The sequence below is a fragment of the Poecilia latipinna genome, unplaced genomic scaffold (genome assembly GCF_001443285.1).
Source record: "Poecilia latipinna isolate Pla-1442-1.1 unplaced genomic scaffold, P_latipinna-1.0 Scaffold5233, whole genome shotgun sequence".
Classification (NCBI taxonomy): Eukaryota; Metazoa; Chordata; class Actinopteri; order Cyprinodontiformes; family Poeciliidae; genus Poecilia; species Poecilia latipinna.
This window is the reverse complement of record NW_015117849.1, coordinates 1-13,417: the sequence shown is the minus strand read 5'-3', so window position 1 is coordinate 13,417 and position 13,417 is coordinate 1. Positions and strand designations below refer to the sequence as shown.

Genomic DNA, 13,417 nt, shown 5'->3' with positions numbered 1-13,417 from the left:
TGTGAACTTTTCCCCATTGTGCTGTTATGCAGCCACTAACTTTAAATTACCTTTCACAGGATCTCAAGTGATAGAAGCACCTTTTGTGTTCGTCTCTACCGGCTTTGCAAAAATCCACAGACAAAAATCTTTACTCATTCGCTGTTGCAAAGAATCTCAGGCTCAGCCAGACTGGACCTCTGAACAGCACTTTTCGAGTCTTTCCACCAACTCTGAATCGCTTTTAAGTGATTTCTAGAAGGGATCCAGAAACACGAGCGGTATAAATGTTTGACATTTGTTTTGTGCCGCTCAGATGCTGAAGAAGATTTCCTCCAAAGAAGCTCTGGAGGACCAATCCACGGCCGAGCTGGACGCGCTGAAGCACAGAGACTGGGTAAGACGAGGCGACAGAGTTCACAGAAAGGACAACGGCAGCGCTGTGTGTCTGAGCGGGTGCGGGCGGAGCCGTCACGCTGACAGAACCAGATGCGTTTCTGTTGTTTCCCACACCACCAGGCTCGTCTGTGGGTGCAGCTGATGAAGGAGCTGAGGCAGGGGGTGAAGCTGAAGAAGGTCCAGGAGCAGCCGTTCAACCCGCTGCCCACCGAGTTCAGCCTGACGCCCTTCGAGATGCTGATGCAGGACATCCGAGCTCGCAAGTTCCAGCTTCGCAAAGTCATGGTGAGAGTCGACGGCTTCAGCTAGCGCTGCGATCGAGGGGGAAGAGTTCAAACTTTTTACTGGAACTACAGAAGAGCTGCTGGGGGAATAAAGATGCAAAATAAAGAGACATTTTAGTTTTTGGTTCATGTCTAAAAGCTAAATAACGAATGTAACTTCTAAATTGGAAATGTGAAGAAGGTTCACCAGAAGTGTTTGTTATAAAAACGCTCAATCTTAGCCTCATCCAACAGAAGCATCAGTCCCAGAGGAAGCCTCGGAAGTGTTTAGTAAACACCTCATGTTGTGAGGACACGAAAACCTTTTCCTGGAATACACTTCAACCTACTAGGTGGCATATAGATATGTTTTCTGCAGCTCTCTGAAACTGAGCTTTTCTCTTACCTCTGACTTTTTACCTAATCTTCTTCATGCGCTGCACACCAGACATGTCTGCCAGATCAAACCAGGGCAGGATGAGAGTGAAAAGGAAAAAAGAAGAGCAAAGAATCTAGTCTAACAAAAGGGAGAAAAGAAAAAAAGACAAAAGCAAAAGAAAAGAAATGGAAAAGAAAGAATAAAGCATCAACGACAAAAAAAACAAATTCAATTATCTATAATTTATTGCTTGGATATTATAAAACATGTGAACTGGAATTCATTCTGATTAGGGCCTCATTCAGCTTTAGTGCGGCTCTTCAGCGTCTTTAGCAGAGATTCCCATGAAGTCCACAATGTGATATCAGTACAGAAGCTAAAACATCAGCTAAGAGGAGATAATTGTTAGAAATCTCGCATAAAAATTCAATCCAAGAAGCACAGAGGACAGAAATTAACGGTAAAACAAAAATCAAAGATCCAACTTTCTAGCCTTGTAGCAACTAAAACTGATACAAACAGGCTAAAAACAGCCGGAGTTCATCAACTTAGACATGTTGAGTTCAGTTTGTTTGCTATAGATACTGAACACCTAGATCAACCTTCAGCTTACACAGTTTTACAGCAGCTAACTTAGCGCAGTTAGCTGATTTGGGCTTCAAATCATCCCCAACAATGTTATCCACAAAAGAAAAAAATAAATAAAATAAAAATTTTAAAGACAATTGCTGGGAGATGTTTTCATCACCAGCTGGCAGAGCTTCAGGTGAGGCAGGAAGACGCTGAACTCAGACCCAGAGAGCAAACGGTGATGGTGTGGTGGAGTTAGCCTGGAGGCCTTCTCCACGGCTAGATGCATTATTCAGCTCAGCGACACAAATATTAATGAAACCCTCCCGCCTTCTGTTGTTCTGGCCGCATTGGAGGGTTTTTTTTATTTTTATATATATATAATTGCTTCAATGCTGAAAGCGGTGTTCAGCTGTTACTGTTTTATGGTGTTTGTACATCAACACAGAGTCGCGTTGTGTGAAGCTACAAATCACAGCTAATGCTGCTCATGTGTGCTTTAAAGAGCCTGGTGTCTTTAAAGCTGTCAGAGGCCTAAAAGTCAATTATTGAAGCTTCAACATAACATTTTTTTGTTGCAATTAGATGTTGTTGTGATGTAATAGTGGGTGACTGTATGATTTTTTTTGTTGCTGTTGTTGTTTTTAGCGTTCCCTAAGTTGACGTTGTGTTTCCTGCCTTGTAAAGGTGGACGGTGATATTCCTACCAGAGTGAAGAGAAGCGCCCATGAGCTGATCCTGGACTTCATCAGATCCAGACCTCCTCTTAAACCTGTAAGTGGATCCATTTGCAGGATCAATTACAACCTATTACAACAAACGTCTACGTATTTTATTGGGGTTTTGTTTCGTAAACACAAAGTAGAGCTGAAAGTAAATGATGCAGATAAAAAAAAAAAAACTTTAACTCTTCAAAAATGTTTTGCAATCTGTACTTAGAAGAAGCTGCTGCTTGAAGTTGCAGGTCTTTTGCGGACATGTCTCTTCCTATTTACAAATCTACAGCTGAAGTTTGTTGCTTTTTACTCTCTTAGCTGAAGATTTGGCAGATAGATTCTGTTTTCTATAGACGAACCTCTGATCCAATCTCAAGTCTAACATGTTCTAAGATTTTCTTGTTATAAGTGAAATAATCTGCCAGTGAAACTAGTAAGTTTTCATCAATTTTAAGAAATTGTTCACTTGAAAAAAGTTCTTACTCCTTTAGAAGTTTATTTTTAAGTAAGTTTTGTCTTACTTCAAGTGCACTGCGATATTTGCTCTAGAAACTAGACGGTTTGTGGTTGTAACAAGAGAGAATCTGGAAAAGTTTTAGGGGTGTGAAAACTTTACCGTTGCTTTTTGTATAAATAGGACAACTTTGTCTGGTGGAAAATCTTGGTTTCTAGTGGGGTTTTTTTGTTGTTTTTTTTTGAATGAGCAGATGTGGTGAAATATTTTCTTCTGCTTAGGTCTCAGAGCGCAGCCTTCCTCCTCCTCCTCCGCGGGAGCCTTCGCTTCATGACCGGATTCTGGCAGAGATCAAGCAGGAGAGGAAGCTCAGGCCTGTGGTGCCGCACACCGCCAGGCGTAAGAGCCAAACTTTTATGTTTTCACCCTCTGAAGTATCGTACAAAATGTTGATTCCAGTTTCGAGGCATTAAACGGCATAATCCGTTAATGCATCACACCAAGAGGAGAGAGACAAAGTATGATAAAAGAGCTTAAAGGAAAAAGGTAGTAAAAATATCTGAAGAAAAAAAAAATAAATGACTGTGTCTCAGGTTTGGTGTTTTGGTCTAAAAAGGTACAAAATCTACTCTTTAAAAAGGAGATTCTGTTCCTGACATGATTTAAATTGACAAACGTCTTTTGGATTCTGCAACCCAGAGACATTAATTCTGCAGCCACATTTAGAAGTTCAGGTTGATGTTTGTCTCCCTAAAGAAGAGCACCAGAACGGGAGCTGAAAGTTGCTGAATTTTAATTAAAATGGTGAACTCTACAGGAAAATGTTTACTGAGGTTCAGTGACAGTTTTGCATGAATGGCACCCCAGAGGAGGCGCCTCCTTCTGCTGCCTGAAACGAGTTTTTAATCCTCTAAGCTAATTTAAAAGGCATCATTCTGGTGATGTTCACCATTTTACAGCCACACGTGTCCACAAACAGTAAACCCGTTATTATGATCACATGGGCAGCCGCTGAGGTGATCAATCATTAGGTTTGAATTGTACTGGATCTGAACTGTGCATGTATTGATCTGAATTGATCGTCGCTCTGTATGTTGATAAAGTGCTTTGAGAAGAAGACGTTCATTTTGAATTGTAGATAAAGTGAAGTGATTTAAACCTGAATTTAATTTTCCATAGACTTTTACGCACATTTCTAATAATGTGTCACCTCCTCCTGGCCATCAGATTAAATGCAACTAAAAACAACTTCTATTGGCTCCAATTGAAGCCTTCCTACATGTAACTTAGATTATGACAGATTTAATTGGTTGTATTTTAAATTTATTCTCTTATAAGTTTTGACATGCCTTTCCATCACTGTTTTCTGTCTTTTTGAGTCATTTTAAGTAGAATCATAAGGTAGACCTGAACACTGATATGATAATGCCTTTCTGTTTATAGTTGCAGACACTTTGCTGATACATGGTGTCAAATTTTACAAATACTGATCAGCTATTTCCAGATGAAGGTCGGCTAGTTTGTCCTTTTTGTGGGAGAAAGAACATAAATAACAGGACAGATGCACTTTAAAGCTGCCAAGTCTTAAAAAACATAAAGTAAAACGATCCGATTCTTATAAAGGCCTTATTAGTTACGCACAGCAGAGAAAATAATATTTCAATCAATTAATCGCAGACACTCCTGAGCTCCACTGCCTCTGTGACGAAGAAAACAATCCTGACCTTCTGATTATGTTAATTTCACAATAAAATAAAATAATAATAACTAGCCTTTAATTCAGCAAATGTGACTGTTCCTTCAGCCTTCACTAAGAAGTAAAGAAGTAAGAAACAAATATGCAACCATTTAGAAACTATGAAGCTAATCGGTTCAACAAAAAGCAACCAGTTCATAAAATCTACGTTTTCTGTTGATTTCTTGGACTTAATTTCTTTATCTTAGCAACATTCATACTAAATGTACTGTTGCACTTTATATTTCACATTATATATATTCATCACCATATAAAAGCTCTCACCAACAAACAGAAATTTTATTTTTTTTTGCATCACATTACGTCTGTTTTTGACTGCTTCTTTTAAGCGGTTCCATCTTCGAATGAGAACATTTCGTCTTATTGAGGTGACCTGTGTGGGCCAGGAGAAACCTGAGTAGAAAAGATGAAATAAAGTTGAACAAAGTTTGCATATTATTAAGAAAGCATCAGTAACACTGGTCATGTTTTGTTTTAGTAAACAGAACAGAAGACGCTTCAGTTTTATTACTTCCTTCTTTTGTTTTTTGTAATGAAAGAAAAGCAAAATGAGTGCCTACCCCAGATGTCAGTTACAGATGGACAGAGTAATGCCCAGGTTGGCATTAATGTTTTAGATGAAATGAAAATGAGAAATGCATTAGATTTCTGTGACCCACTTATTAAAAATGCAGCATCTACAGTCACTCTGATGTCGCCGAATGATTGCGATAATGAGCTCCAGATGCCGGAGTTGCACACGAAGCACGTCTGAGCTTCCCCCTGCCTTCACCATCTGAGAGCTCCTGGCTCCCCCCTAATGCTGCGTCTGCTTCTCTTCTCTCAGCATTCGGCTCGCTGCCCTGTCTGGCTCAGACGTGTCCTTGCAATGTCAAATCTACGTCATGCATCGATCTGTCTGTGTCGGAGCCCCGGCCGTCGCTGCGGCCTCGCATCCTGCTCAAGGCCCCGACGCTGGCGGAGATGGAGGAGATGAGCATCTCTGAGGTGGGAAAAGACCCATCGGCAGTCGCTCGTTTTGATTCTGTGTTTCTCTCACTCTTGTTCCTTGCACTGGTGGGTTTAGTTTCTTCTCTGCGGAGAGGTGAATCCTTTTTTTTATTATTATTTTGGACAAAGAGAAACATTTTTATGCAGATTTAGTTATTTGTAAAATATCAAACCTGTAAAATTTAGGATCGCACAAACACCCACAACATCCAGACTAAAGATATTTCTTCCATCTGAAAGGTCTTAATGCTTGTTTTCTTCTTTTTTTTGACATATGTAATAACGTGTTGTAAATGTTGGAAAACTACCTTGGATACTTGATCAATTTTTTTTTAGAAAGTCTGCTTCATATTTTGTTTTTGAAATTTGCAATTTAATGAAGACAAATTGCATGGAATTGTCATTGTTTGTTTTAAAAAGCAGGATATGAATTTGAATGTATATTTATTATTATTATTATTAGAGGCAAAGGTTCGGGGACTGCTGATTTAACTGGTTGTTAGTCACTTGGGATTGCGTTCAAATTGCTTCAGTGCTTAAAAAAAGATAAATATATACCCTCATGTGTCTTTCAATTAATAAAAACTACAACTAAGAACTTAAATAATTACCTTTTATAGTTTTCAACAGTATTGCAGCACAAAATGTCTGAACACAGACCTATGAGATATTAGCAGATTTTTGTAATAACTTGAATAAAATATCAGGTGATAAAGAAAAACATTTAATTAAATCTGTAGGCAGTAATTCTACTGATTTACTGTGTTTTTTGGGGGTTTTTTTGTTTTGTTTTTTTGCAATCATATATTGATTTTTTAGACACTGTCTTATTGTTAAAAACCTAGCAGATTGGCTTAAATGTGTTGGCACTTTTAGCTCAAAAGTTCCATTTTTCTCAGACATGACTGAAGAAAACATGCTAAACTTTGCACATCCATTACCTAAACTATGTGCTAGTCCTGTTGATCCCCCAAACCTAGATCTATTTTGCAGTGTTTGTTCAGCATCTATTGTACATCTTTCACTTGAAAGAGAATTTAAGTTTAACCAGAGATAAATTCACACTAAACATTTATAGTTACAATGTAAAAATAAGTTAGATGGAGGTCAGTAACCTGAGATGTAGAATTTTGATTTTAAAAAATATGCTACATTGTAGCATAGATAAATAAATGTATAATTTTGTTATTTTTTTTCATGCTATTCCAACACTGTGTGTAATAATATCCATCTTTCGTTGAACCCTGGCAGGAAGAGGAGTCCCCGGACAGCGGGGACATGAGGAGGACTGAGAGCTCTCCGGCGCCGCTGAAAAGAGACCGATCGTTTTCGGAGCAGGACCTGGCCTTCCTCCGCGGGGACATGCTTCCCTCGCTGTCGGAGTCAGCCCAGCTGGGCGAGACGGTCAGACTGCAGGACGTGAGGCCGCGGTCCAGAACGCTGACTGGTGCCGGAGCGCCTCCTTATCACCGAGGTCTGATGGATTTTCACTCACCAAATATCTTTAGATCAATGAACGGTTTGTGGCTGAGGAGATTTTAAACAACAAAGCTTTTTAGACTTTTATTGGTAAAATGTTTTAAAACTGCATTAGGATTTTTTTTTTTTTCTACTAATATGAGCCACATTGTGTTGATCTACAACATAACATTCCCAATAATATTTCTGAAGGTTTTGTCGTAATGTGGGGAAAAAGTGAAACCGTCTCAGCAGTGTGAATACTTTTGCGAGATAGCAGGACTAGTTAGAAACTCAAATCTTTTTGTGTCTCAATCACAGCCAATTCAGAGATGTGCAGCCATTAAACTCTCCTGCCCATCTGCATCTTGACTCGCATCTGAAGCTTGTTGGAGTGTTGCGGCCCCTTTAATTTGGCTGAAAGGAAGATTGGGAAACCCAGCTGTTTGCTCTCAGCAGCAGTTTCAATTCTCCTCCTTTAGAGGGAGACAAAGCATCAGAAAGCAAATCCAGGTGTTCGTGATGCATCTTCGTTCTGCAAAGGGAAATAAAAACATGACATCACTGGATGCAGTGAGACATGAAAAATAAGACAAAAGATGGACAAATTTCCAAAAATCTGCTTAAGAATTAATCTGAGATTTATGAAATTTAGGTTTTTTTGTTGTTGTTTTTTTTTTTTTTCAGTTCAATTGACTTCAGTAAAGATATGTTGGCTGAAGCCAAACAGAGGCTTAAATTGTTTCCCTGTTTTTACCTGCCGGCTTTACAAAAGCACAGCAATTAAAGTTTGGACAGAACAGAAAGTTATTTTAGGTATAGAATAAACACCAGTTAAAGAAATGTTCAAGTAAACTTACTCGAATAACCATTTTTTTCAATTCTGCACACTGTAAAGCATCACTGGGAAAACAATAGGTTTATATTAGTTGGTTAACAACAGCTTGACTGACATGCAGTTGTTAGCTTGACAAGTATAGGATTTTAAAGCTGCAGTACATCAGTAAGAGGGAGAGGTGGCGCTCCGTTATCTTCTATGACATGACTGAGTTTTTCTAAACACCCATATTTTTCTTCCTAATGAAATGAAGGGTTGTTGCTTGGCTACCAGAGTACACAGAAAGAAATACTAAACTATAAATGCACAGGCACACTTATTTATTTACTTAAATATATTTATAGGCTAGCGAGGGAAAACTGTGGCAATATGGAAAGTCATTTTGGATCATTTTCATCAGCACCGACTAGTGACTCTGTCCTCAGATTTTGACTTTGAGGTTAATGGAAAAAGGGGAAATTTGTCACACTCAGAAAAAAACCATGTTTTCTTTAGGTTGCATATGCAAAATTAAGAACTTAAGATGAACATATTAGAGCAACACTGTGCAAAAACTTTAAACCAAAGCAGCTGAAGACTTCAAAATATGTTGGAAAGCCTGGAAAAAAAAATAAGAGTGTGGTGGCGGTAAACGCCATGTGGCGTTCATTCGACAAACTTTCCAGTGGTTCTAAAAACCGGAGAATTAATGTTCAGCATGACCTTCCATGTAGCAGTCATATTTCAACCAATTACCTGGCAGTGTTCAGAAACACGTGGGGGAGGGGCAGCTCTGTAACTCCTTATCCCAAACAGTGAAATTTAAGCTCTTATTCTGTGCTGGAACTATATATTTGTTAGGTAACCAGCCCAGCAGCAAACCCACTGTTTTTACTACAAACGTCACACTTTATTTCCTCCATTTCTGACTTGGGCTGGACACAATTCGGAATAATTTGGTGATTTTCGAAGACATTACGTCGCTGCTGCCTCCGTTCTCTGCTTCAAGCACAAAAAGTTATTAAATTACTGCTGCTTCGCTGAAATAAGAGCCTTTTCTCTCCACGCTGGAACAGCAGCCACTGACGGGGATCAGATCAGCCCTGCGGATGCTAACAGACGTTTGATGGATTGTAATTGGATAAAAAAAAAAAAAAAAGATGTGCTGATAAAGTCAGACTGGGCGATGGGGCTTCAGCAGCGAAGGTTCGGCTCGATGGCAACAATTTGTGCACTAACAGCCTCGCCGTCTGAAAAACGATCCGGGTCCTCTCCCAGCTTTCCGCACAGCAATCCGCAGAGGTTCATCGTGTAGTACTCAGCCCTGCCAGCAGGGGGGCCCCTATGCTTAAGCTGGGGGCTGTGTAGGGATGTAAGCCTGTAAGCTGCATCTGTCGTCAGCAGTTGATCCAAATTGTATGTACGGATGATGTTTGCTGGCCTGTCTCAGCCGTCTTCTCGGCCTGTTTGAGCCAAATCGATGGCCTCCGTCTGCAGCAGCAGAGAGGCACCCAGTTTGAGCCGTGTGACGGCCGCCCGCCCCGCAGACGAAGCAGCACGGGCCAAATCTCTCTCCTGAAATCAGATTAATAATACACGACGGCTTTAGAGGAGTTCGCCGAACGGTGTACGGCGGCTGAGATCTGAGATGGCGCCGAACGACAGAGGCTGATGGGTAATTCATGGAGTAGTTAGGCCGGTACATGTGCCTTCCTCATGCAGTCTCAGCTGCACAACCCCTCCACCTCTCTGTATTTTATTCATCGTTTCCTTCTCGCTGACTTTGAATCCGTTTCTCCACGCCCAGCTTCCTTCCCCGTCTACGGCTGGGCGCCGCCGTCTCCCGCTCGCCTGTCTCTGAGTTCGGTCGACGAGGCCACGGAGGGCCTCGAGACGACAACGGACTCCAGAAGCGGAGACCAGTGGATGGTGAGATAAAAAAAGATGGTGAAGAGAGAACACCGTGAAGAGTTAGATTCAGCATTGTGTCTTTCAGACCTCCATTTTTTTCCGAATAAGTGAGAAGATAAAGCTCAGATGAAATGGTTAAAACCTCTAATCCATCCGTCTATCAATCCAATCTGATCCACACACACACACACACACACACACACACACACTGTGGCAGTAACGGATCAGGACCTAATTCAAAAACATTCCCCTTCCCATTTGTTTTTTTTTATTATTATTATTACTATTAAATGTTATTTCACCAGCAAAATCCCACTGACATAAAAAAATCTCTTTCACAAGAGAGTCCTGGCCGAGTCTGGCAACAGCACACAAACTTTACTGAACATTCACAGCAAAACAGGAAACGTTAACGTCAAGGAACTGGTTAAAACCCAGTGACGTTTTTTTTTTGTTTTTATTTGGACATCCCAGTGAGTTCCAAGACCAGAGTAGATCTACTAGGACTGACCCACGTTTTGGATCACTTCCTCTAATGGAAGACAACCAAAGAGCAATATAATTACAGGTTCAAGTGACCCTAACTAACCCAGTGGCTCTAATCTGACATCTCTCTCTACATAGAGGATGTTAAATTATATCCTCAGTCTTGATCTTGGTCTTCTAATATTTTGGTGGACGTTTAAATCCGGAGCTTTGGCTTCTGTTTTTCAACATAATCGGTCTAAGAAACGCTCCGATCTCTCCGTCGTACCATCACTCTTAAAGAAGACGCCAAGATGCTCGAACCTTCCCTTGAGGCAGGAGATTAACCCCAATCTGGAGGAAGAATCCAGATTTTTCTGGTATAGATCCATGACCTCTGACTTGAGCTGACTCTCTTCTTGGCCACTTCCCAAACGGCTGCAGACTCTTAGCAGAGCCTCATCATCTGTATAAAGTAAGGATCAGGATGTCCTACTGAGATGCTGTTCATGAAAGCAACTAGTGCCGCAGGAATGCTGATGCACGTTCTGCAACGTGAACAATAACTTTACAGGTTTAGAATATCCTCTTTATTACGCCTTCTGAATATATTTATCGTTGAACTCGTACGTTCGTGTGTTTATCCTCCGTTTTTCCTCAGGAGGAGTTCAGCCACCCCGTTGAGAGTCTGGCCCTTACGCTGGACGAGATCATCAACGTGCGTCGAGTACTCGTCAAGGCAGAAATGGAGAAATATCTTCAGAGCAAGGAGTTGTACAGCAACCTGAAGCGAGGAAAGGTAGCAGCTCTGGTTTCCTCGTCTCCTCTGCTGTGTTTGCAGTGAATGCCGTCGGTATTTACTGCGTCTGATTCCTCAGGTTTGCTGCTGCTGCAGAGTGAGATTCCCTCTCTTCTCGTGGCCATCTACGTGCTTACTGTGCAAAAGGTAGCCGAGAAAAGTTTTGACTGGACCTTCTGAGCGTTTCTTGGAATATTTATTCTTATTCATTTTATCTTTAAACATTGATCCCGTGCTTAAGCTTCACACGAAACACGGAAAGACCGAATTTCTCCAAAACATTAGCCACTGTTATGTTTTTCACTCTTTAAAGGTTTGATAGATAAACGAAGATAAATGATAAGGCAATCAAACTTGTTTTCATGCAATAATTTCTGCAGCTTGATATCAAACGACTGGAGTGTGAAGCACAGGAATTAGAAACTATTTAAGATTTGAATTGTAGTAACACTCATTTGTTTTTGTTCCTCTTGCAGGTCAGTGTGTGGCTCTTGTAGTGCAAAGGTAACTTTAGACATATAATATTTCTTTTATTCCCAAATACTAGCTTGTGTCTCTCTATGTTTTAAATAGTTTTATATATTTGTTTTAATAGTTACACTCATAAAAATACAGCAAGTTGATTTTCATTGCTTGAAGCAAACAATGTTTGTGTATTATTCTCTCAGATTAATTAGCATTTGCCGTCTAATTGACCTATGTCAGTCGTTTGGCCCCATACTTAAAACTGGCCCAGTATTAATGACTGATGTTTATTTCCATCTTGTTGCCATTAGTATATGTGTTTCAGGAGAGAGGGGAAGTGTATCACGCGGCATTTGTTTGGTCATGTGACTCTGATCCAGAGCCGGATTGTTTGGTGTTTAACTGAAGCAGAGAAGCTGAGTCAGCAGTCTGGTCATTTTTTTTTCTTCCTCGTGTTAAAAAGGAAGGGGAATATGTATAATATTGGTTATCAGCCACAGCTGGTAATGTTAATATAGGACATCAACACTGGCCTAAATGATCATGTAGGTGCATCCCTACTCTGTTTATATGGCTTGAATATTAGTTGGTTTATGCGGAGTTTATAATGCAGAGCACATTTTTCAAGTTGAAACAAGTCGGGTGTCTCCATGATCTTCATTTTGTGAGAAAAATGTGAATCAGAAATGAAGGCGATTTAAAGAACCACATTTATCCACCTCTATTATTTCTACTCAGCAACGTCACAATGACAGAAGAACATGTAATTTTAAAATTTTAAACATGTGCAAATTCAAAAGCTTACAGCCTCAGTAGAACAAGTTTATCTCCTGTTAATCTTTTGATTATGTTTATTAGTTGTTTACTTTGCAAGTCAGTTTAAAAATGGTTCATGAAAAGTGTTAAGGAGTGTGAGAAAGGCTGCAGCAGAAACGGGTTAATAAAGGTATTTTAGTTTTTAGCACTGGTTTAATCCGCTGTTGACGTCAAATTTCTTTTCTTTTCTTGTTTTTTTTTTTTTGTTGCTCTTTTTGTTTGTTTTTGTTTTTTCGTTTGTCGCCTCAGTGCCGGCCAGTGTTGGATGTGTGGTTCTGTGCTGTGTAGGTTTGGATTTGTTGTGCTTTGTTGTTTGTGGTCCGTGCGGTGCTGTGGCTCGTCTGTGTTCATGTCACTCTCACCGTTAATTAAAAATGTCTGCATCTGTTTGTACGTGTGTTCAGTGCTTTGTTGCTGTGCAATGAGAGTAAAATAATACTGACCTATTTTACGAATAAATTGTATGAGTCAGTTGTTATTTTAATGAACATCTCTTAATGTCACACGACTGTTTCTTTTCCTCCAACTTTCTGCTTTTTCTGACTGGATGTTGTTCGCGTTTCTTGAATTCAGATGAAGATTCCCTCCAAGAAGATGGCTCATATTCCTGTGTACACGGTGGGATTTCACAGCACCCCAAAAGGCCATGAACACAAAAGCCAAGTCTACAAGTGAGTCTTTGCTTTTATTGAGCAATTTAAAAAGTCTAAGTAACTCGATACCTCTATGTTTGTCCCAGAGAAAAGGTGATAGTGACACAATCAATCTGTCTGCTAAGAGCAGGCTGTTGCCAACAGAATTGGGTCAACTCAACATTTAAGCTAAAAGAAAGTAAAGAGAAGTGTACATTTCCAGTCCCTCCTCCACGGTAGGACAAATATGTGCGTTTTATAGCCGTCAAACCCAGCAGAGGGGAAACGCTGCAACTTTAAGAGTCTTTCATTTGCGGCAGCCATTCACTACCGGACAAAACACCTTGTAGTGGCGACAAGGGAAGCTGTGTTGGGTTCAGGTTCGGCAGGTGAAAACAACATCGTAAAATCTCACCGTTCTCCAGAACCCTGCCACTTATGAACATGTTTACTGGAGCACATTCATACAAATCACTGGTGGGAACCAACGCGAGCCTCACACATCTCAGCTTTATTAGGTGATTTTATGGAAATGTATGACATTTTTT

General features: G+C 40.2%; 1 protein-coding gene across 2 annotated transcripts; it reads left to right on the top strand.

The window, feature by feature from the left end:
• Window positions 1-264: 264 nt before the first annotated feature.
• On the top strand, window positions 265-12,942 carry LOC106943381 (protein spire homolog 2-like). 2 transcript variants are annotated; one of them, XM_015026694.1, is made up of 11 exons: window positions 265-376; window positions 499-663; window positions 2,278-2,364; window positions 3,042-3,159; window positions 5,343-5,503; window positions 6,758-6,980; window positions 9,589-9,710; window positions 10,819-10,956; window positions 11,036-11,103; window positions 11,433-11,460; window positions 12,811-12,942. In XM_015026694.1, exons 1-11 carry the CDS (start codon window positions 296-298, stop codon window positions 12,910-12,912), a joined length of 1,293 nt encoding a protein of 430 aa, XP_014882180.1. In that variant the 5' UTR covers window positions 265-295; the 3' UTR covers window positions 12,913-12,942. The 2 variants fall into 2 exon arrangements, with proteins under 2 accessions (XP_014882180.1, XP_014882181.1); XM_015026695.1 differs by lacking the exon at window positions 11,433-11,460 and having other exon boundaries at window positions 12,811-12,896.
• The last annotated feature ends 475 nt before the right edge of the window (window positions 12,943-13,417 follow it).

Excerpts from the sequence above, each read along its gene's own strand:
- LOC106943381 (XM_015026694.1), top strand. The coding sequence starts at position 296 with ATGCTGAAGAAGATTTCCTCCAAAGAAGCTCTGGAGGACCAATCCACG. Across the intron at positions 377-498 it reads CGCTGAAGCACAGAGACTGG|GCTCGTCTGTGGGTGCAGCT; the intron begins GTAAGACGAGGC and ends CCACACCACCAG. Across the intron at positions 11,104-11,432 it reads ACGTGCTTACTGTGCAAAAG|GTCAGTGTGTGGCTCTTGTA; the intron begins GTAGCCGAGAAA and ends TTCCTCTTGCAG.